A 25,247-nucleotide genomic window follows, 5' to 3' on the forward strand; every position below is an offset into this window, starting at 1 on the left:
TTGTGTTGATGAGTAGCATCATTTGTTAGCTCTACTTCCCTTTCAAGTAATAATTCTAAACAAAGCTGTATGATTATTTATGACTTCATTACTGCAATACTATTGATAATGTGAGTGTACTGTATCAATAGTAAAATTGCTGTTTTCACAAACTCCTCTGTATATTTGAATGGGAATCAACAATTTCACAATGATTCCGAGTAAATTGATGACAATTGAATATAGTACATGTCTAGTCGATTTCACATTTCCCCAAGGCTGTTTTGGTTTGTGGTGTTGTGGCTCAAACCACAGACAGCGCCACAAGTACCAGATAGCCTATGCGCCGGCGCTGCACCCACTTGCACCGATCACGCGTGGTGGTTGCCACAGGCAAGCACTGGATAGGAAGAGGAGAAGCCAGTTGCGCGCGTCATACACGACTCTCGGGTGGTGAAAGAGTCAGTTGTCAAATACTCGGAGTCCACATATCCAACGGGGAGTTTCTCGATAAACGGTGCTTGGTTTATATTTGATTTTGGTCGTGTTTACCAGGTGTTTGACCTTTTTTGGATTGGAACGGCTCGTGGGTTTCCAAGATGAACCAAACTGCCGGCGTTTCGCACCAATTGAAATGCCAGTCTTCTGCGTCTTCGAAGGCTATGGCCAAGGTATGAACTTTATATCTCCAGGGCATTGTATAATTTAAATGAGTTTGAAACAGAATTGTTGCCCCATTAGGCTTGGGTTATTGCGCTTGGGTCATTACGTAAAATAACAAGAAGTTCCACGTGAGCACCTCTATGCGCATAAGTAACTTTGTGGTGATGGAACGCTTTGCGCAGAGACCAGAACTCTTAACATGACTTAGTTGATTCTCTGTTAGGTGGCTGTTGTTGCTTTTAGGATGGGTTTGAGAAATGTTGCAGTAATACCATATAGATTAGGATATATGAAGATCCCTTTCACCCACAGTAGTATGTTGAATACTGTTCAGCATGTTCAACAATATGTTAAACCAAAATGCACATATTGTAGAGCATTGTATCCACAAACAATGCTGCAGTACAACCATTTCAAATTCACATCACGTCGAGAGCGAAAAATAATATATGCTTCCAAAGTCTTCCTTTGAAAAGTGCATATCGATTCTACCCACCCACTTTGATAGAAAATAGAAAAATATGATGACATGTGGCGTTATTTTCGTTAAGCCACCATCCCTATAGGCTATTATTTAGGTGCCATATAAAGCTTGACAGATTGCCTTAATAAGCATGAATGTATATGATGACGTCTCGGGCAGCGTTTCCCAAGCTCGGTCCTGGGGACCGCAAGGTGTGCACGTTTTAGTCTTTGCCCTAACGCTACACAGCTGATTCAAATGATCAAAGGTTGATAATTAGTTTATTATTTGAATCAGCTGTGTAGTGCTAGGGCTAAAACTAAAACGTGCACCCCTTGGGGTCCTGAGGACTTTGTTTGGGAAATCCTGTGCTAGGGAATTTGGGCCACATCGACCTGTAACATGCCTTTTGATGAGCCGACTTGTCTTGGGCTGGAAAATGTAAACATGTTGCATCATGAAGTCTTTGGTGTTTTAGACATAAGATCACACATCTTGGGTCTTATATGCAGTGTCAAATATTTGACTCCAGATTGATATTAGAGAGATTTCAAGCTAACCAAATTGGTTTGACGTTGCATGCTTCTTGTGGGTGTTGTGTTTAGTCTTTAGCCCTGATTTCAGCGACACAACCTCTGCCATCAACAGTCCTATTACCCTGTGATTGCACAGGCCAGGCCTGCCTACATAAGTGCTCTTGTTAGCGTTCTGCCATATACAGGACCACATCAGCCACTCCATATAACGTCGGATGCTTGTCCAAGGGTTGCAGTGATTCTGTGAGTGGAGACAATGTGGTATAGGGCTATTCATATTATTCTCTACGTACCCATTTAGTATGTTATGTTAGGTAACGTATAGTATCTTACGTATAGTATCTTACGCCTTACCTGGTCATACAATAGCATACAAATTGGATTAAATAATTATTGGTGGACGTATACTAGTACACGTCTTTCTCTGAGACCAGGTTGCTTGTTGGTAGTAACTATAAAATGATGGCTAGAATTTACATTGGCGTTTAGGATAATTTACGTGAAAGGTTAGAGGAACTAAAACGACATGGTTTAGGTGAATTTAGTTAGCAGGTTAGGTGAATTGGGTTAAGTTTAGAATAAGGGTTAGGGGAAAGGTTAGCTAAAATGCTACAGTTGTCCCCAACGCAATTTGAACACACAACCTTTGGGTTGCTAAACGGTCGCGGATTACACCCAACCTAGTGGTTGGAGGATTCCCGGAATCAGGAGAGAATAAGCAGGAAATCCTGGTTGGAGGCTTCCGGATTTCCTACTTATTCTCTCCGGATTCCGGGAATCCTCCAACCACTAGGTTGGGTGAAATCCGCGACCGTCTAGTAATCCAAAGGTTGCGTGTTCAAGTTGCGTTGGGGACAACTGTAGCATTTTAGCTAACCTTTCCCCTAACCAGGGAATTTATTGAAAGTTCCCGGAATTTTGCAACCCTATTTGAGCCTCAGTCATAGAGACTAGGCAGTACTTGGGGACAGCAGCATGGTGCTGACATGGGACAGAACAATAGGCTGGCTGACTAATTTGATCTATCCTTAGTTCGTTCTTGAGAGGAAAGCTCAGGAGCATACTTGAAACCTGAATGACAGTGAGACACTCCAAGACAAAATTATCTCCACTGGACCTTTTAATATTGATGTATTGAAACATTACGAGTATTGACGACGTGAAAGACCCAACCCCTATTACCTATTGTGGGCTACTTTCTTTCAGAAAAACATGTTACATCTAGAATGCTAGAGTACAAATTGTGCTGTGTTCAAATTGAGGGCACAGCAGCATTTCAAACTCCAGACAACATAGCAGCATGTAACACTATCAACTATTCCTTGATCTCATGCGAACCTGTCCTGGGTCCTGTATTAGATCATTAAACAACAGGAACCAATTTACCATACTTTGCAACACAGTTGGATTAATCTTTAGGCCACCTCTGTGTCAAACAAAAAGATAATCTCCCTCCCAGTGCCTGACCTCCCCCTGTCAGTGTTTTGGATCTTAACCAGCCTCTTTGATCCTCTTAAATGCTCCCATGTCTTCCTCTCTTTCTCTTTATATACACAATCCAATGAAGAAGAAGCAGCTGATTTTTTGTGGGCTTTAACTCTCCGAGGCTCCTGCTGACAGCTGCAGTTCAGTAATCTGGTCCTTAAAAGTGACAGGTCCATCCAAGCACTGATGGGGATATAAACTGAACCGGCTCCATCAGAAAGCAGGAAGCCAAACAGTGGCCTAGAGCAGTTTCGCGGTCAGAAAAAGGTGCAGTTTAATAGCTAATCTCATGCTATTTTACACATTTTGCCATGAGGCTGAGAGAACATTTTGCTGTTTTAGAGCTCAGGGATTCTTGAAAGGGGACAATCTCAACTTTTTTTCCACAATTATTTGTCTTAATATTAATAACGTTTGAAATATATTTTGATAGCTGATACTTTGGTCTATCAACCATGTAAAGGAACAACCTCCAATTTGTTAAATGCAACTAACTGGATTAGTCTGTCAGATACCATAAAAGGCATTTAATTTTTACAATTATTGTCCAACAAGTGTTTAAAGGCATTGATTGTTTAATTCTAACCTTAAATTATTCAAATATGTAATACAAATCTCAACTTATTTTTGTTTTGTTTTACAGCACTATTAAATGCTCCAGGGCTAATTTCGTTAGCATTTTGGCATGTTTTTCTAGATTTGGAACATAAAACAACATTTATAAAGCAAACATTATCCCTTAGGTCTAGCACAGCAAATACTTCAATTGTTTAAGCATATGTTGCAGAACAATGATTACAATATATATTTAATATTGACGAAACATTGATCTTAAGGGGGTTAGCCATCAGTGACAGTTGTTTAAGCCACTGACACAGTTGACAACAGATTCTCAATACAGACATATTTTTGCCTCTAAAAATAAAAGTTCAATAGAAACATATGGGAAATGTTTAATTTGAAAATCCCCAATGAAAACAAACATTCTATCAGATCTTTCAGCACTCTAACGGAGTTGACGTTAGACAAAAATCTGACGGAGTTGATGTTTTAAGGAGTTCACAAAAATTGAATTGCTCTTCTTCATTCAAGTGGTATACACAGTAGCAATGTAATTTTTCCTCAGTTGCTTTATGACTAAAACCTAATTAAATGTAACATATTTTAACCACAATTCATATTATATTTTAGTCTATCAGGCTGATTAAGTTGACAGTTTATTGTTTTTACCATGGTGATTCCAATATTGTTTGTTTAAATCTATCAAAATTAGAGAAATGTACAGAGCATTAGTGGTCTTGTTGTACTACATGTAATGAGGACATGAATAATGGGTCCTTATGGTATAGCTGACCCTGCTCATTCCTGATGAATTTAGGATTTTAGACAAGTTGACCAAATCTCCGGACACATCTTTTAGGAATAAGGTTTTGAGAAAAATATTCTTTAAAGTCACAGAGGGCTATTGCAAGAAACTACATACGATAATTAGTAAGTTAATATCGATCATTTCCCCCCAAAATATAAATAATAACACTTTTTTAGAGAGTTTGAAATTGGGATCCTTTGCTCCGGACAAGGGCATTTCCAGGCATAGAGCCGACATGGAAATGAATAATATTGAAAGTATTTTGAAAATTCCCCAAACAAATATATTTTCCCTTTATAAAATGTCCCTAAATGTAATTTTTTAGCTCAAATAATGCAGCAAAATCTTTTTTTTTTACTATAAAAATAAAGTTACCTGCCGGACAAGGATTGTCACGATTTTCAAGAATCCCTGAGCTAATTTCCTGCAATTCTACACATTTTGCTGTTTTAAAGCTAATTTCTTGTAATTCTTTCGGGGGTATGTGCTACGCCAGTGAAGCCAAGGTTATAGTGGCTGTAGTCTTCTGGGATACTGCAACCGCCTTACTGATAAGGTTATAAGAGCACAAGACCATTGTCCAATACCAGGGCTGGCTGTCATATAGGCGTAGGTAGGGTACTATTATGGATTTACTTCCCCTTCCCACTAAAGGGTGTCTTATCTGTCTTATAAAAGTGTCTGTATTGTAGTTTATTAAACAGTTAGGTAACTGCTCGCATGCTTACCATCGGCTCTTTATGATTACACGTGTGAGTGAGTGTGATTGTATCAGACCTTATGGACCCCTCACCCTGTTACTTTGCACTCTATGTAGGACTTAAGACAGTTTTGGGCTGGTTTTGCTTTAAGAACCAGACAAATAAGTCCATTCACACATAGTTGGAGAAATTTGTGTGAGTATTGCAATCCCCCTCCCCCAGGGCCCAATACTGCAATCACAGCCACTTACAAACTGAGAAACTGAGAGAAAGCAATCACAACTGTCATGTACAAAATTCACTTGCAAAGATCAATAACCCAAACCTCAGATATTCACTGTTTGAGAGAAAGCAATTTTGAGTAGGAGAGCATTTGGGGAAAGTAATTGCATATCAGAGAAACCAATATTTATATATTACTAATTTAGTTTACACAGTGGGGTAAAACTAATCTCAGAAGTTCATTAATTAGTAATCATGCTCATTAAATAATTATAAATGACGGCATGTATTTATTCACCATTAAAAAGAGCATAGCGAGAGAGAAACATATGACGCACGCATTTCTGTAGTGGATTTGATGTGAACTTAATTGTACCGTGTAGAAATATAGCATATCATAACGTAAAACAATTAGATATGACAAATCCAAAGTGATAGGCCTATCTGTTTCATATTTCGCAGTATGTGGATGATGCTGACGTGTGATGATATGAAGTTGTAGTGAAGGCTGGATGATGAAGGGTCACTGTGAGGGGAAGTAGGGGTTAATGGACCCTATAATGGAGGAGTGATGGAGGCCAGTAACTGAATAATGGGCTGATAGGATTGTGGAAGACTGACTAAGGGTTATGATGGAGAAAATAGAGACGTTGAGACTGGAGTGAAGAGGGAGGACTGTGGGTTTTCATGATGGAAGAATGTGATGATGGAAGAATGATGAGTGAAGTTGAATCGACTGTGGTGACCCAGTGGGCAAAACTGGTTGCACTGACAACATTGTGACGTCTTTTACGACATCATGGTCAGGATGTACACAACCAGAGAATACAGTGCTATGAACAAGTATTTGCCCCCTTTCTAATTTTCTCTACTTTTGCATATTTGTGATACTGAATGTTAGTCACTGAGTTAAAGCAGTTCTGCATGGAAGAGTGGGCCAAAATTACTCCACAGCAACTGATCAACAACTACTGCAAGCATTTGATTGGAGTCATTGCAGCTAAAGATGGCACAACCAGTTATTGAGTGTAAGGGGGCAATTACTTTTTCACACAGGGGAATTGGGTGTTGCATAACTTTGTTTATGAAATAAATATGTAATTGTTGTGTTATTTGTTCACTTATGTTCCCTTTATCTAATATTAGGTTTTGGTTGAAGATCTGGTAACATTCAGTATCACAAATATGCAAAAGTAGAGAATATTAGAAAGGGGGCAAATACTTTTTCATAGCACTGTATGTCATTAAGACGTCATGGGCCAACATTGTTTGCCGGGGATGTTAGTGACGGTAATATTATTTCAGTGTTTGGTAGTATTTGATGACATTAGCATATTTCAAAAGCTACAATCCTTGAAACTTGAATGAACATCCTGTTCTGACACTTTCCCAACACAAGAACTGAGTCTGGTAAGAGTGCTTTGAGCTTTGCTGCCCCAACATCTTGAAACACTTTGCAGAAAGTCTTAAAACTATATTTTATTCAGATTGATGATTTTAAATCCTGTATTTGAGGGCTGCTGACCACATTTTGCATATGTTTTTAAACCTGTTCTTTTAATCTATGTTATGCACTTTGCACTGTTTTAACTCCCGTTCATTAATATGTTTCATGTGTCTATTGTGTAATTATAGTATGTAAGCTGCTCTCTTGGCCAAGATATGCAAATCTCAATGTGACTTCTCTGGTTAAATAAAGGATTAAAAATAAGTATATACACAGTACACTTGCCTATGGGCATTTCCATCATAATGGAATTACGCTGAGACTCTGATTTGTTGTGGTTTTTTTTTTACTTTAAAATGTATGCCAAACAAATGTATGCCATTGATTTCAAAGTTTATTCTGTTACCAAACTTTGTATCTGCACAGTTTTTCCTGTAAATGTGTTTTTGTAAAATTGTCTGGCCAAATTGTTAAAAGTAGTCCTTGTGCATAGAGTTGTATGGTTTGTTACACTTTGAAATCAATAGTTTTTGTTTGGTATACATTTTAAAGTAAAAACATCCTTTACCATTGAATTGCCCTTATATAACACTGACTTTTTCTCTAACCCACAATAGGCACCCAAAGCACCTTAGATTTTGAATTTCAGGGCCATTTTCAAAACCTCTCTTTAAATATACCATCTACCTTCATCGCTGCAGCCAACTCTACTTCCCCCGTCCCAAACAATAGCAGTGGTGGGTTAATGAAGCTTTGAGGTGCATCCAGTGCATTCTCTCCCCAATCCCCTAAGATCTATCAAATACATTTTCCCAAAAAACTGCCGGTAACTGGCGCTTTGCAGGCTGCTTGTCAGCCATCCTCATTATGTGATAGATTGCTTGAGTGTGTCTCAAAAGAATAACTGCATCGCCTCGCCAGTCTGTGACTCTACAAATTATAGCCGGTATGCCAACTGATCTGAATATATTCTCTCTCTGCGGTGCATCTCTTATTCTTTCTCATTCTCTCTATTTACTGAGGAATGGTTGATTAATGTGTCACTAATTTGTTTTGTTGAGACATATCTGTTGTTCATTTGCATATCAGTGCCTATTCCCAAGAGGTGGCTTATTTGTCCCTATATCAAGGATTATGCCTTAACCAATACTCTTTATAAAAAAAAGCAACAAGTCAGAATGTAACATACCATTTCCAACTACTGAATGGACCAGAAAGTAATCATTATTTGATTCTCACAGAAGGTACTAATGACTTGAACCCTGAGGCTTCCTAGGCTTCATATTACTGAAGTACATTATAGCCTCGGAACAGAACTGACCATCCCTTAGGTTCAACTAGCTTTTAGAGCCTGCGGCAAAATGGACGAATGTGAATATATCATGAGCTGGTAATAGGGGCCATTGGGGTCTGAGCTGAGGCTTGAGGTGTGATTCAAAGTTCTTTAAGCTTTTGACAGTTCTGCTGAGAGCTCTGTAGACCATTAGTTATTCATATGACACAAGTATAAAAGAGGGCAGGAAAGATTAATTTTACAAATATTAGACTTTACGTTGTAAAGCCTCCTCTTTAAAATATTTGTGTATTAGTATTCTTAGTCTTTACCACAGTAAGTTGTAATACATCTGGTATTTTTTTCTTTTTTCTTTTTTTAGGGGGGTAGATCAGATTTAATATTGCAGATAGATTGTAAGGTCCATCAAAGTAATTGTCTGCATCACTTCCAATCCCCCATATGTGTTTTTTTTCTCGCAAATATATATATACAGTGGGGAGAACAAGTATTTGATACACTGCCGATTTTGCAGGTTTTCCTACTTACAAAGCATGTAGGGGTCTGTCATTTTTATCATAGGTACATTTCAACTGTGAGAGACTGACTCTAAAACAAAATTCCAGAAAATCACATTGTATGATATTTAAGTAATTAATTTGCATTTTATTGCATGACATAAGTATTTGATCACCTAACAACCAGTAAGAATTCCGGCTCTCCACAGACTTGTTAGTTTTTCTTTAAGAAGCCTTCCTGTTCTCTACCCATTACCTGTATTAACTGCACCTGTTTGAACTCATTACCTGTATAAAAGACACCTGTCCACACACTCAATCAAACAGACTCCAACCTCTCCACAATGGCCAAGACCAGAGAGCTGTGTAAGGACATCAGGGATACAATTGTAGACCTGCACAAGGCTGGGATGGGCTACAGGACAATAGGCAAGCAGCTTGGTGAGAAGGCAACAACTGTTGGCGCAATTATTAGAAAATGGAAGAAGTTCAAGATGACGGTCAATCACCCTCGGTCTGGGGCTCCATGCAAGATCTCACCTCGTGGGGCATCAATGATCATGAGGAGGGTGAGGGATCAGCCCAGAACTACCCGGCAGGACCTGGTCAATGACCTGAAGAGAGCTGGGACCACAGTCTCAAAGAAAACCATTGGTAACACACTATGCCGTCATGGATTAAAATCCTGCAGTGCACGCAAGGTCCCCCTGCTCAAGCCAGCGCATGTCCAGGCCCGTCTGAAGTTTGCCAATGACCATCTGGATGATCCAGACGAGGAATGGGAGAAGGTCATGTGGTCTGATGAGACAAAAATAGAGCTTTTTGGTCTAAACTCCACTCGCCGTGTTTGGAGGAAGAAGAAGGATGAGTACAACCCCAAGAACACCATCCCAACCGTGAAGCATGGAGGTGGAAACATCATTCTTTTGAGGATGCTTTTCTGCAAAGGGGACAGGACGACTGCACCGTATTGAGGGGAGGATGGATGGGGCCATGTATCGCGAGATCTTGGCCAAATACATCCTTCCCTCAGTAAGAGCATTGAAGATGGGTTGTGGCAGGGTCTTCCAGCATGACAACGACTCGAAACACACAGCCAGGGCAACTAAAGAGTTGCTCCGTAAGAAGCATCTCAAGGTCCTGGAGTGGCCTAGCCAGGTCCAGACCTGAACCCAATAGAACATCTTTGGAGGGAGCTGAAAGTCCGTATTGCCCAGAGACAGCCCCGAAACCTGAAGGATCTGGAGAAGGTCTGTATGGAGGAGTGGGCCAAAATCCCTGCTGCAATGTGTGCAAACCTGGTCAAGACCTACAGGAAATGTATGATCTCTGTAATTGCAAACAAAGGCTTCTGTACCAAATATTAAGTTCTGCTTTTCTGATGTATCAAATACTTATGTCATGCAATAAAATGCAAATTAATTACTTAAAAATCATACAATGTGATTTTCTGGATTTTTTTTCACAGTTGAAGTGTACCTAAGATAAAAATTACAGACCTTCTACATGCTTTGTAAGTAGGAAAACCTGCAAATTCGGCAGTGTATCAAATGCTTGTTCTCCCCACTGTATGTGTATATATATAAATATATATACACATACATACATACATACATACATACATACATACATACATACATACATACATACATACACACACCTAAATACATATACGGTTGAAGTCGGAAGTTTACATACACTTTAGCCAAATACATTTAAACTCAGTTTTTCACAATTCCTGACATTTAATCCTAGTAAAAATTCCCTGTCTTAGGTCAGTTAGGATCACCACCTTATTTTAAGAATTTGAAATGTCAGAATAATAGTCGAGAGAATGATTTATTTCAGCTTTTATTTCTTTCATCACATTCCCAGTGGGTCAAAAGTTTGCACACACTCAATTAGTATTTGGTAGCATTGGCTTTAAATTGTTTAACTTGGGTCAAATGTTTCGGGTAGCCTTCCACAAGCTTCCCACAGTAAATTGGGTGAATTTTGGCCCATTCCTCCTGACAGAGCTGATGTAACTGAGTCAGGTTTGTTGGCCTCCTTGCTCGCACAATCTTTTTCAGTTCTGCCAACAAATTTTCTATCGGATTGAGGTCAGGGCTTTGTGATGTCCACTCCAATACCTTGACTTTGTTGTCCTTAAGCCATTTTGCCACAACTTTGGAAGTATTCTTGGGGTCATTGTCCATTTGGAAGACCCATTTGTGACCAAGCTTTAACTTCCTGACTGATGTCTTGATATGTTGCATCAATATATCCATCTAATTTTCCTTCCTTGTGATGCCATCTATTTTGTGAAGTGCACCAGTTCCTCCTGCAGCAAAGCACCCCCACAGCATGATGCTGCCACCCCCGTGCTTCACGGTTGGGATGGTGTTCTTCGGCTTGCAAGCAACCCCCTTTTTCCTCCAAACATAACGATGGTCATTATGGCCAAACAGTTCTATTTTTGTTTCATCAGACCAGAGGACATTTCTCCAAAAAGTATGATCTTTGTCCCCATGTGCAGTTGCAAACCGTAGTCTGGCTTTTTTATAGCGGTTTTGGAGCAGGGGCTTCTTCCTTACTGAGCGGCCTTTCAGGTTATGTTGATATGGGACTTGTTTTACTGTGGATATAGATACTTTTGTACCTGTTTCCTCCAGCATCTTCACAAAATCCTTTACTGTTGTTCTGGGATTGATTTGCACTTTTCGCACCAAAGTACGTTCATCTCTAGGAGACAGAACGTGTCTCCTTCCTGAGTGGTATGACGGCTGCGTGGTCCCATGGTGTTTATACTTGCGTACTATTGTTTGTACAGATGAATGTGGTACCTTCAGGCATTTGGAAATTGCTCTCAAGGATGAACCAGACTTGTGGAGGTCTACAATGTTTATTCTGAGGTCTTGGCTGATTTCTTTTGATTTTCCCATGATGTCAAGCAAAGAGGCACTGAGTTTGAAGATAGGCCTTGAAATACATCCACAGGTACACCTCCAATTGACTCAAATTATGTCAGTTAGCCTATCAGAAGCTTCAAAAGCCATGACATCATTTTCTGGAATTTTCCAAGCTGTTTAAAGGCACAGTCAACTTAGTGTATGTAAACTTCTGACCCACTGGAATTGTGATACAATGAATTATAAGTGAAATAATCTGTCTGTAAACAATTGTTGGAAAAATGACTTCTGTCATGGACAAAGTAGATGTCCTAACCGACTTGCCAAGACTATAGTTTGTTAACAAGAAATTTGTGGATTGGTTGAAAAACAAGTTTTAACTGTATGTACACATATACATATCCTTTAAAAAAATATATTTCCCTTTATTACTTTCCAACCCCACCACCCCTTCCCTAATTGGAGTAAACTAGTGAACAACAATGCTTAGGCCTCTACTTCCAGCTTATACATACTATATCAATTTTATAGACACAGTCAATTTTACAATAATTATATTTTGTTTGTTTTTACTCCTGAACTTCCTCTACCCTCAAACTCTCAGATCATTTTCATGATGTCCATCCGGTTTGCTTCTATATGCAATATCTTTCTAACTGTGCTCTTTCACAAAAGCTCTCAACCTATAACCTATATACTTATTATGGACACAGTATGCTTTACATTAGTTATCTTGTTGTGATTAGTTGATGTTAGTTGTTATTTGTCCCATCCTTCAACTCCATTCAACACCACCCATCTATCTCTTAACACCATCCATATTGGATTTCTATTTGCCATACATTTTTCAACTGACTGTGATGTTTTACAAAAGTTCTGAACCTTTCTATTCTCATTGTTTCTGCACATTATAAATTGAAAATAAACATTTTTGCTAAAAGTATTATTATATTATTGATCAATTGACTATGACTTTTCAGATGACCCAGTAGTGCTATCTGCAGGGCTAGCTCCAGGTAAATATTGCAGTCCTTTAGCCATTCCTGGACCTGTATCCAAAAACAAGCTACAAATTGACAGTACCAAAACAAATGATCTAATGATTCTGTCTCTTCGCAGCAAAATCTGCAGAGCAGGGAAGATTGTATCCCCCATATAAATAACATTCTATTGGTAGCAATAATTTTATATGATAATTTAAATTGAAAAATTCTAAGTTTTGAATCCGGCGTTGTTTTGTGTATTAGTTCATAAACACTATGCCATGGAATCGGTACGTCAAAAATCTCTTTCCAACTATTTTGGAATCTATATGGGACGGATGTCAAGCCTTTGGTCCTTAAATGAAACTGGTATACTTTTTTATTTATCAAAATTGTCTTTAACCAATTATGTTCTTTAATGCAGGGCCGACAGACACATTCCTTACTTTTTCCCCCTTTTTGCGGTAATGCTGCATTGCATTCTATGGCTTGACCATATGCAAATAGGTAAACTGGGATAATACTAAAGAGTTAAATAGTGTGATTTTTCCACAAATTGACAGGTATTTACCTTTCCATGGTAGCAAGATCTTACCTATTTTTGCAAAATGTCTATTAAAATGTATTGGAGTGAGATCATTTATTTCAATTGGGATATGTATTCCGAGTATATCCACATCCCCATCAGACTATTTATTATTATTATTATTATTATTATTATTATTATTATTATTATTATTATTATTATTATTTTTTTAAATACATTTTTTTTTGGGGGGGGGGTAGAACAGCTTAATATTGCAGATAGATTGTTGTCAGTGTTGCTGTAGGTGGGTGTGGTGGTGGAATCAGGCGCAGGACGCAGAAAGTAAGTCCAAAAGACTTTAGTGGATGCACAAAACACAAGCACGAATAAATGCCCTGAGGCGAGAACTCCGCACGCAGGCGAAAACAAAACGGGCGCACTAAACAGGTGCGACAAAACACTCCAACACAAATGGAGAACAGCTCAACCGAGCAAACAGTAAACGTACTAGCCAAACGCACGACAGTGAAAACAATCACACACAACACTTGACAAACACAACGAGAACTTATAGGACACTAATGACACTAAACGATAACAGGTGTACAAATACCAGACCAGACCAAACGAACATAGAAACATACAATGGTGGCAGCTAGTATTCCGGAGACGACGAACGCCGAAGCCTGCCCGAGCAAGGAAGAGAGGCAGCCTCGGCCGAAACCGTGACAGTACCCCCCCCTTGACGCGCGGCTCCAGACGTGCGCCGACTCCGGCCTCGGGGACGACCAGGAGGACGCGGAGCAGGGTGCGTCGGGTGACCACGATGGAATTTCGTCAGGAGAGACGGGTCCAAAATGTCTCTCCTCGGCACCCAGCACCGTTCCTCCGGGCCGTACCCCTCCCACTCCACTAGATATTGGAGACCCCCATCCGACGTCTCGAATCCAAGATGGACCGCACGGAGTACGCCGGTGCCCCTCGATGTCCAATGGGGGCGGAGGAGTCTCCCTGATCTCATTTTCTTGGAGTGGGCCAGCTACCACCGGCCTGAGAAGAGACACATGGAACGAGGGGTTAATACTTTTATACTCAACAGGTAGTTGTAATCTGTAACACACCTCGTTCAATCTTCTCAGAACTTTAAATGGCCCTATAAACCGCCGACCCAGTTTCCGACAGGGCAGGCGGAGGGGCAGGTTTCTGGTAGAGAGCCAGACTCGATCACCAGGTGCGTACACCGGTCCCTCACTGCGTGGAGATCGGCGCTCGCCTTTTGACGACGGAGGGCCCGCTGCAGGTGGACGTGTGCAGCGTTCCATGTCTCCTCCGAGCGCCGCACCCACTCATCCACCGCAGGAGCCTCGATCTGGCTCTGCTGCCAAGGTGCCAGAACCGGCTGGTAACCTAACACACATTGGAAAGGGGTTAGGTTAGTGGATGAATGGCGTAGGGAATTCTGGGCCATTTCGGCCCAGGGAACGTACCTTGCCCACTCCTCCGGCCGGTCCTGGCAGTATGTTCTAAGAAACCTACCCACATCCTGGTTCACACGTTCCACCTGCCCATTACTCTCCGGGTGGTAACCCGAGGTGAGGCTCACCGAGACCCCCAACCGCTCCATAAAAGCTCTCCAGACTCTGGAGATAAATTGGGGACCTCGATCAGACACAATATCCTCGGGTACCCCGTAGTGCCGGAACACATGGGTGAATAGCGCTTCGGCGGTCTGCAGGGCAGTAGGAAGGCCCGGCATAGGGAGCAAACGACAGGCCTTAGAGAACCGGTCCACAACGACCAGTATAGTGTTATTCCCCTGTGAAGGAGGAAGGTCAGTGATGAAATCCACCGAGAGGTGAGACCATGGTCGTTGTGGAACGGGCAGGGGTAGTAACTTACCCCTAGGCAGATGTCTAGGCGCCTTACATTGGGCGCACACCGAGCAGGAGGAAACATAAACCCTCACATCCCTCGCCAACGTGGGCCACCAGTGCTTAGCACTAAGACAGTACACTGTCCGGCCAATACCAGGGTGTCCAGAGGAGGGTGACGTGTGAGCCCAATAGATCAATCGATCCCGAACCTCGAGCGGAACGTACTTCCGACCCTCCGGGCATTGAGGTGGACTAGGGTCGGTGCGTAACGCCCGCTCGAGTTCAGCATCGACCTCCCACACTACCGGTGCCACCAGACAAGACTCCGGCAGTATGGGAGTGGGCTCCACGGACCTCTCCTCCGTGTCATACCGCCGAGACAGTGCGTCTGCCTTACCGTTCTGTGACCCAGGGATGTACGTGATCTTAAATATGAACCGGGTCAAAAACATATTCCACCGCGCCTGGCGAGGGTTCAGTCTCCTCGCTGCCCGGATGTACTCCAGGTTACGGTGGTCCGTCAAAATGAGGAAAGGGTGTTGAGCCCCCTCAAGCCAGTGCCTCCACACCTTTAGGGCCTGTACCACGGCTAACAGCTCCCTGTCCCCTACGTCATAATTTCGCTCCGCCGGACTGAGCTCCTTGGAATAAAAAGCACAGGGGCGGAGTTTAGGTGGCGCGCCGGACCGTTGCGAAAGCACGGCTCCTATACCGGCCTCTGACGCGTCCACCTCTACCTGAAATGGTAAAGAGGGATCCGGATGCGCCAGCACCGGGGCCGAGGTAAACAGGTCCTTCAGCCTCCCAAACGCCCTGTCCGCCTCGGCTGACCACTGCAGACGCACCGGACCCCCCTTCAAAAGAGACGTTATGGGACCTGCCACCTCTCCAAAACCCCGGATAAACCTCCGGTAGTAATTCGCAAACCCCAAAAACTGCTGCACCTCCTTCACAGTGGTTGGCGTTTGCCAATTACGCACGGCTGACACCCGGTCTACCTCCATCTTCACCCCTGACGCAGACAACTGATAACCCAAAAAGGAGACCGACTCCTGGAAAAACAGACACTTCTCTGCCTTGACATACAGGTCGTGCTCCAACAGCCTCCCGCAACACTCGGCGCACCAGGGCCACATGCTCGACTCGGGTAGACGAGTACACGAGAATGTCATCTATGTACACGACCACCCCCTGCCCCTGCATGTCCCTGAAGATCTCATCCACGAATGATTGGAAAACTGAAGGAGCGTTCATCAACCCGTATGGCATGACAAGATACTCGTAATGGCCCGAGGTGGTACTAAAGGCTGTCTTCCATTTATCGCCCCCCCTAATGCGCACCAAGTTGTACGCGCTCCTGAGATCTAATTTAGTGAAGAAACGCGCCCCGTGCAATGACTCCGTCATGGTCGCAATCAGCGGGAGTGGATAACTGTACTTCACCGTGATCTGATTGAGACCACGGTAATCAATGCACGGGCGTAACCCACCATCCTTTTTCTTCACAAAAAAGAAACTCGAGGACGCAGGGGAAGTGGAGGGCCGTATGTATCCTAGTCTCAGAGATTTGTCTATGTAAGTCTCCATAGCTCTCTTCTCCTCCTGAGACAGAGGATACACATGGCTCCGTGGGAGCGCAGCTCCTGCCTGGAGGTCTATCGCACAATCTCCCTGCCTATGGGGAGGCAACTGCGTCACCCTCGACTTACTGAACACAATAGCCAAATCCCCATACTCAGCGGGAACGTGCAATGCGGGCACCTGGTTTGGACTCTCCACCGAGGTAGCCCCTACGGAAACGCCTAAACATCGACCCACACACTGAGCAGACCACTCCATCAGAGCCCTCTCCTGCCACGAAATAGACGGGTTATGGGTACTCAACCAGGGCATGCCCAGCACCACCGGATACGCAGGCGAGTCGATCAGAAATAGCTGGATCATCTCCTGATGTCCCCCCTGCGCACACATCCTAAGTGGCGCCGTGACCTCCCTGATCAAGCCCGCACCCAACGGACGGCTATCTAGGGCATGAACGGGGAAGGGGACGTCAACAGGGAGAAGGGGAATCCCTAAGGCTAAACAAAATCTCTTATCACCAAAATTCCCAGCCGCGCCTGAATCTACCAGCGCCTTATGCTGGGAATGAGGTGCGACCTGTGGAAAACGCACAGGTATACAGAAGTGCGCAACAGAGAGCTCTGGGTGAGTGGGGCGCCTACTCACCTGGAAGGGCTCCCCAGTGCGGGGCCTGTCGTCTTCTCCCCTAGGAGGCCATCCCCAGCACCTAGCCGCGGTGTGTCCTCCCCGACCACAGTTGGTGCAGGAGATGGACCCCCTCGTACTCCGACCCCTCCTCTCTCTAGCGCCAGCGCCCCCGAGCTCCATGGGGCACGGCTCGGAGGCGCTGGAGGGTGAAATGGACGGACCCCCCTCTGGACGTCCGCGGGTAGCTAGCAGGGTATCCAGCCTGATGGACATGTCGACTAACTGGTGGAACGAGAGGCTGGTGTCCCGACAGGCCAGCTCCCTACGGACGTCCTCACGTAGACTACAGCGGTAGTGATCAATGAGGGCCTGCTCATTCCACCCTGCATCCGCCGCTAGAGTCCGGAATTCCAACGCGAACTCCTGGGCACTCCTCTTCCCCTGCCGGAGGCAGAACAGACGCTCCCCCGCCGCTTTCCCCTCCGGGGGATGGTCAAACACCGCCCTGAAGCGGCGGGAGAACTCGGCGTACGTGATGGTGGTAGCGTCTATTCTCCTCCACTCGGCGTTGGCCCATTCTAACGCTTTGCCGGAAAGGCAGGAGATCAGGGCGGACACGCTCTCGTGTCCCGAGGGCGCCAGGTGCACGGTGGCCAGGTAAAGCTCCACCTGGAGAAGGAAGCCCTGACACCCGGCAGCGGTCCCATCGTAGGCCCTCGGGAGCGGGAATGGGCTGACTTGCCGATGGTGAGGGCAGGGAAGATGGCGTTGGGGGTGTCCCTCGGGTCTCCCAGCGTTGGAGGGTGGTGATCACCTCCTGCAGGGCGGACCCCATCCGCAGGATCTGGTCATTCTGTTCCCGGACCCTGTCCTCCAACGTCTCCTGTGCTGCTGCGGCTCCTGCTGATTCCATTCGAGCAGGTGTGTGATTCTGTCAGTGTTGCTATAGGTGGGTGTGGTGGTGGAATCAGGCGCAGGACGCAGAAAGTAAGTCCAAAAGACTTTAGTGGATGCACAAAACACAAGCACGAATAAATGCCCTGAGGCGAGAACTCCGCACGCAGGCGAAAACAAAACGGGCGCACTAAACAGGTGCGACAAAACACTCCAACACAAATGGAGAACAGCTCAACCGAGCAAACAGTAAACGTACTAGCCAAACGCACGACAGTGAAAACAATCACACACAACACTTGACAAACACAACGAGAACTTATAGGACACTAATGACACTAAACGATAACAGGTGTACAAATACCAGACCAGACCAAACGAACATAGAAACATACAACGGTGGCAGCTAGTATTCCGGAGACGACGAACGCCGAAGCCTGCCCGAGCAAGGAAGAGAGGCAGCCTCGGCCGAAACCGTGACAATTGTAACTTCTATCAATGTAATTGTCTGCATCACTTCCAATCCCCCATGTTTTTTATATATATACTCCCCTTTATTACTTTTCAACCCCGCCATCCTTTCTCTACTTGGGGTAAATTAGTGAACAACAATTCCCAGGCCTCTACTTCCAGCCTATACTTACTATCTACACCTTATGGACACAGTCAATTTTACAATAATTCTATTTCATTTGTTTTTTTTGTTTTTGCTCCTGAACTTCTTCTACTCTCAACCCCTCCGATCATTTTCATGATGTTCATCCGGTTTGCTTCTATATGCCATATCTTTCTAACTGTGCTCTTTCCCAAAAGCTCCCAACATACAACCTATATACTTATTATGGACACATTATGCTTACATTATTAGTTACCTTGTTATTATTTGTTGTTATTTGTTATTAGTCCCATCCTTCAACTCCATTCAATACCTCCCATCTATCTCTTAACACCATCCATATAGGATTTCTATTTGCCATGTATATTTCAACTGTACTGTGATGTTTTACAAAAGTTCTGAACCTTTCTATTCTCATTGCTTCTACAGATTGTGAATTAAAAATAAACATTTTTGCTAAAAGTATTATTATATTATTGATCGATTGACTATGACTTTTCAGATCACCCAGTAATGCTATCTGCAAGGTTAGCTCCAGGTAAATATTGCAATCCTTAAGCCATTCCTGGACCTGTGTCCAAAAACAAGCTACAAATGGACAGAACCAAAACAAATGATCTAAAGATTCTGTCTCTTCGCAGCAAAATCTGCAGAGCTGGGAAGATTGTATCCCCCATATAAATAACATTCTATTGGTAGCAAGAATTTTATATAATAATTTTAATTGAAAGATTCAAATTTTTGAATCCGGTGTCGTTTTGCGTGTGAGTTCATAAACACTATGCCATGGGATCGGTACGTAAAAAATCTCTTCCCAACTATTTTGCAATCTATATGGGACGGCTGTCAATCCTTTGGTCCTTAAGTGAAACTGATATGCTTTTTTATTTATCACAGTTTTCCTTAACCAATTGTGTTCTTTAATGCAATGTTGTGTATCTGTTTGGACAATTTGCACATTCGGATCGAAATTACTGTTAATTAATATCTTCACCCCTTTTGAGTTTCTTTGCCGATGGGAGAAGTACATTTCGCCCCCCCCATTTCTTTCCCCACGCAACTTCATCTAGAATTGTTGGATGAGTTTCCTGTAAACAATAGATATTATATTCCTTCTCTTTGAGCCATGTCAATATTGTTCTTCTTTTGTTATCTGCTAAGCCATTACAATTATAACTGGCTATACATATTTCACCACATAACATAATGAGATACAAGTTTCAAATCTATTTATCATGATACAGTGGGGGAAAAAAGTATTTAGTCAGCCACCAATTGTGCAAGTTCTCCCACTTAAAAAGATGAGAGAGGCCTGTAATTTTCATCATAGGTACACGTCAACTATGACAGACAAATTGAGGGAAAAAAATCCAGAAAATCAAGATTTTTTATGAATTTATTTGCAAATTATGGTGGAAAATAAGTATTTGGTCACCTACAAACAAGCAAGATTTCTGGCTCTCATAGACCTGTAACTTCTTCTTTAAGAGGCTCCTCTGTCCTCCACTCGTTACCTGTATTAATGGCACCTTTTTTAACTTGTTATCAGTATAAAAGACACCTGTCCACAACCTCAAACAGTCACACTCCAAACTCCACTATGGCCAAGACCAAAGAGCTGTCAAAGGACACCAGAAACAAAATTGTAGACCTGCACCAGGCTGGGAAGACTGAATCTGCAATAGGTAAACAGCTTGGTTTGAAGAAATCAACTGTGGGAGCAATTATTAGGAAATGGAAGACATACAAGACCACTGATAATCTCCCTCGATCTGGGGCTCCACGCAAGATCTCACCACGGGGGTCAAAATGATCACAAGAACGGTGAGCAAAAATCCCAGAACCACACAGAGGGACCTAGTGAATGACCTGCAGAGAGCTGGGACCAAAGTAACAAAGCCTACCATCAGTAACACACTACGCCGCCAGGGACTCAAATCCTGCAGTGCCAGACGTGTCCCCCTGCTTAAGCCAGTACATGTCCAGGCCCGTCTGAAGTTTGCTAGAGTGCATTTGGATGATCCAGAAGAGGATTGGGAGAATGTCATATGGTCAGACGAAACCAAAATATAACTTTTTGGTAAAAATTCAACTCGTCGTGTTTGGAGGACAAAGAATGCTGAGTTGCATCCAAAGAACACCATACCTACTGTGAAGCATGGGGGTGGAAACATCATGCTTTGGGGCTGTTTTTCTGCCAAGGGACTAGGACGACTGATCCGTGTAAAGGAAAGAATGAATGGGGCCATGTATCGTGAGATTTTGAGTGAAAACCTCCTTCCATCAGCAAGGGCATTGAAGATGAAACGTGGCTGGGTCTTTCAGCATGACAATGATCCCAAACACACCGCCCGGGCAACGAAGGAGTGGCTTCGTAAGAAGCATTTCAAGGTCCTGGAGTGGCCTAGCCAGTCTCCAGATCTCAACCCCATAGAAAATCTTTGGAGGGAGTTGAAAGTCCGTGTTGCCCAGCGACAGCCCCAAAACATCACTGGTCTAGAGGAGATCTGCATGGAGGAATGGGCCAAAATACCAGCAACAGTGTGTGAAAACCTTGTGAAGACTTACAGAAAACGTTTGAACTGTGTCATTGCCAACAAAGGGTATATAACAAAGTATTGAGAAACGTTTGTTATTGACCAAATACTTATTTTCCACCATAATTTGCAAATAAATTCATTAAAAATCCTACAATGTGATTTTCCTCTTTTTTTTTTCTCATTTTGTCTGTCATAGTTGACGTGTACCTATGATGAAAATTACAGGCCTCTCTCATATTTTTAAGTGGGATAACTTGCACAATTGGTGGCTGACTAAATACTTTTTTCCCCCACTGTATATGTTTGTAAATGTACCAATAAAAAATACCATAGTGATTGAGTGTCCATATAGCTGTACCATGATATTTGCATTGCTACTAAGTAACCCTCCAATTGTTCCCCACTAATCCCCCCACTAAAGCCCCTCCCCATCCCAAGTTGGGCCGTCATCCCAGTGATCGGCATACCACCCCTGTCCCCCCGGATCCCTAGGCCCCCGAGAGGCCAGGACCCATCCATCGAAAACAGCACATAGTGCCACCCACAAAACAGAAGCAGGTCAACCGCCAAAAGCATTTCCAATGCTTTCACCTCAATATATATATATATATATATATATATATATACAGTGGGGAGAACAAGTATTTGATTTTGCAGGTTTTCCTACTTACAAAGCATGTAGAGGTCTGTAATTTTTATCATAGGTACACTTCAACTGCGAGAGACGGAATCTAAAACAAAAATCCAGAAAATCACATTGTATGATTTTTTAATAATTAATTTGCATTTTATTGCATGACATAAGTATTTGATACATCAGAAAAGCAGAACTTAATATTTGGTACAGAAACCTTTGTTTGCAATTACAGAGATCATACGTTTCCTGTAGGTCTTGACCAGGTTTGCACACACTGCAGCAGGGATTTTGGCCCACTCCTCCATACAGACCTGCTCCAGATCCTTCAGGTTTCGGGGCTGTCGCTCGGCAATACGGACTTTCAGCTCCCTCCAAAGATGTTCTATTGGGTTCAGGTCTGGAGACTGGCTAGGCCACTCCAGGACCTTGAGATGCTTCTTACGGAGTCACTCCTTAGTTGCCCTGGCTGTGTGTTTCGGGTCGTTGTCATGCTGGAAGACCCAGCCACGACCCATCTTCAATGCTCTTACTGAGGGAAGGAGGTTGTTGGCCAAGATTTCGCGATACATGGCCCCATCCATCCTCCCCTCAATCTGGTGCAGTCGTCCTGTCCCCTTTGCAGAAAAGCATCCCCAAAGAATGATGTTTCCACCTCCATGCTTCACGGTTGGGATGGTGTTCTTGGGGTTGTACTCATCCTTCTTCTTCCTCCAAACACGGCGAGTGGAGTTTAGACCAAAAAGCTCTATTTTTGTCTCATCAGACCACATGACCTTCTCCCATTCATCCTCTGGATCATCCAGATGGTCATTGGCAAACTTCAGACGGGCCTGGACATGCGCTGGCTTGAGCAGGGGGACCTTGCGTGCGCTGCAGGATTTTAATCCATGACGGCGTAGAGTGTTACTAATGGTCTTCTTTTAGACTGTGGTCCCAGCTCTCTTCAGGTCATTGACCATGTCCTGCCATCTAGTTCTGGGCTGATCCCTCACCTTCCTCATGATCATTGATGCCCCACGAGGTGAGATCTTGCATGGAGCCCAGACTGAGGGTGATTGACCGTCATCTTGAACTTCTTCCATTTTCTAATAATTGCGCCAACAGTTGTTGCCTTCTCACCAAGCTGCTTGCCTATTGTCCTGTAGCCCATCCCAGCCTTGTGCAGGTCTACAATTTTATCCCTGATGTCCTTACACAGCTCTCTGGTGTTGGCCATTGTGGATAGGTTGGAGTCTGTTTGATTGAGTGTGTGGACAGGTGTCTTTTATACAGGTAACGAGTTCAAACAGGTGCAGTTAATACAGGTAATGAGTGGAGAACAGGAGGGCTTCTTTAAAGAAAAACTAACAGGTCTGTGAGAGCCGGAATTCTTACTGGTTGGTAGGTGATCAAATACTTATGTCATGCAATAAAATGCAAATTAATTACTTAAAAATCATACAATGTGATTTTCTGGATTTTTGTTTTAGATTCCGTCTCTCACAATTTAAGTGTACCTATGATAAAAATTACAGACCTCTACATACTTTGTAAGTAGGAAAACCTGCAAAATCGGCAGTGTATCAAATACTTGTTCTCCCCACTGTGTATGTATATGTGTATATATATATATATATATATATATATATATATATATATATATATATATATATAGCTATAGCTATTTAAAAATATATATCTATTCAAATATCTTGCATATCTTATTTTCCATCATTACCAATTAATATGCGTAATAATGTCGGCAGTTCATGCGTAGGAGTGTTAACTATAACCCGGATTGCCATTGTATTACATTACATTTTTGACAAGCAATTATTATTTTAGCAAACAATTATTGTGGTTCATCTTATATTCTCCCTAACATCCTTACCCCCTTGCAACAGATGTGGGATAAACAAACACGCACATACTCTAACACACTCAACCCCTTTCCTCCACAATCAACCATAAGTTCAGATGCTCAATGGTTGTTATATCCCAGAGCCCAACTCAAGAAAGGACCTGATTTACGATTGCATATACAGTTACAGCTGTTTGAGAAAATATGCAAGATTGAGCAAAAATGTACAACAATGTGAGATTTGATTAATCTATGTCAAGTAGGTGATGGAGATCAGATCCACCCTCTTCACCTGAGACACAAACACTCTGGTCCCCCGTTGTTGAGTTACTGACGTGATCTTCCTGTCTGGGTTGGCGCCCCCCCCTTGGTTTGTGCTGTGGTGGAGACCTCTGTGGGCTATACTCGGCCTTGTCTCAGGATTGTAAGTTGGTGGTTGGGGATATCCCTCTAGTGGTGCGGGGGCTGTGCTTTGGCGGAGTGGGTGGGGTTATATCCTTCCTGTTTGGCCCTGTCCGGGGTTTCTTCGGATGGGGCCACAGTGTCTCCGGACCGCTCCTGTCTCAGCCTCCAGTATTTATGCTGCAGTAGTTTATGTGTCGGGGGCTGGGGTTAGTTGGTTATACCTGGAGTACTTCTCCTGTCTTATCCAGTGTCCTGTGTGAATTTAAGTATGCTCTCTCTAATTCTCTCGTTCTCTCTTTCTCTCTGAGAACCTGAGCCCTAGGACCATACGTCAGGACTACCGGGCATGATGACACCTTGCTGTCCCCAGTCCGCCTGGCCTTGCTGCTATTCCAGTTTCAACTGTTCTGCCTGCGGCTACGAAACCCCTACCTGTCCCAGACCTGCTGTTTTCAACTCTTTAATGATCGGCTATGAAAAGCCAACTGAGAGACCTGAGCCCTAGGACCATACGTCGGGACTACCGGCCGTGGTGACTCCTTGCTGTCCCCAGTCCGCCTGGCCTTGCTGCTATTCCAGTTTCAACTGTTCTGCCTGCGGTTATGGAACCCCTACCTGTCCCAGACCTGCTGTTTTCAACTCTTAATGATCGGCTATGAAAAGCCAACTGAGATTTATTCCTGATTATTATTTGACCATGCTTGTCACTTATGAACATTTTTGAACATCTTGGCATGGTTCTGTTATAATCTCCACCCGGCACAGCCAGAAGAGGACTGGCCACCCCTCATAGCCTGGTTCCTCTCTAGGTTTCTTCCTAGGCTTTCGCCTTTCTAGGGAGTTTTTCCTAGCCACCGTGCTTCTACACCTGCATTACTAGCTGTTTGGGGTTTTAGGCTGGGTTTCTGTACAGCACTTCGAGATATTAGCTGATGTAAGAAGGGCTATATAAAATAAAATTGATTGATTGATTGATTGTAACCATTTTTCCCAAGCATCTCCGTGCAGTCAGACCTTTGATTATTTTGTGCCACCTGGGCCACAATAATAAGCCCCCTCTCTGATTGTCCGAGTGTGACCCCCTCCCCATGGGTTACTGCAGCCAGTGTTGCCAGCACTGCCACTACCTAGGTGGGGGTACCCCACCGGAATCCCTACCAGCTAGGTACAAGGTCGT

The 25,247-nt window shown here is 43.4% G+C and overlaps 1 protein-coding gene across 1 annotated transcript in view; it reads left to right on the forward strand.

Moving 5' to 3' along the window:
• Window positions 1-378: 378 nt before the first annotated feature.
• LOC121550489 (inactive dipeptidyl peptidase 10) overlaps window positions 379-25,247 on the forward strand; it is a 382,617-nt gene continuing 357,748 nt past the window's right edge. The window contains exon 1 of the mRNA XM_041862762.2: window positions 379-650. Coding sequence (XP_041718696.1) covers window positions 579-650 — 72 coding nt within the window. The 5' untranslated portion in view covers window positions 379-578. The remainder of the gene's footprint in view (window positions 651-25,247) is intronic.

Source organism: Coregonus clupeaformis, chromosome 4 (assembly GCF_020615455.1).
Source record: "Coregonus clupeaformis isolate EN_2021a chromosome 4, ASM2061545v1, whole genome shotgun sequence".
In the NCBI taxonomy this organism is placed as follows: domain Eukaryota; kingdom Metazoa; phylum Chordata; class Actinopteri; order Salmoniformes; family Salmonidae; genus Coregonus; species Coregonus clupeaformis.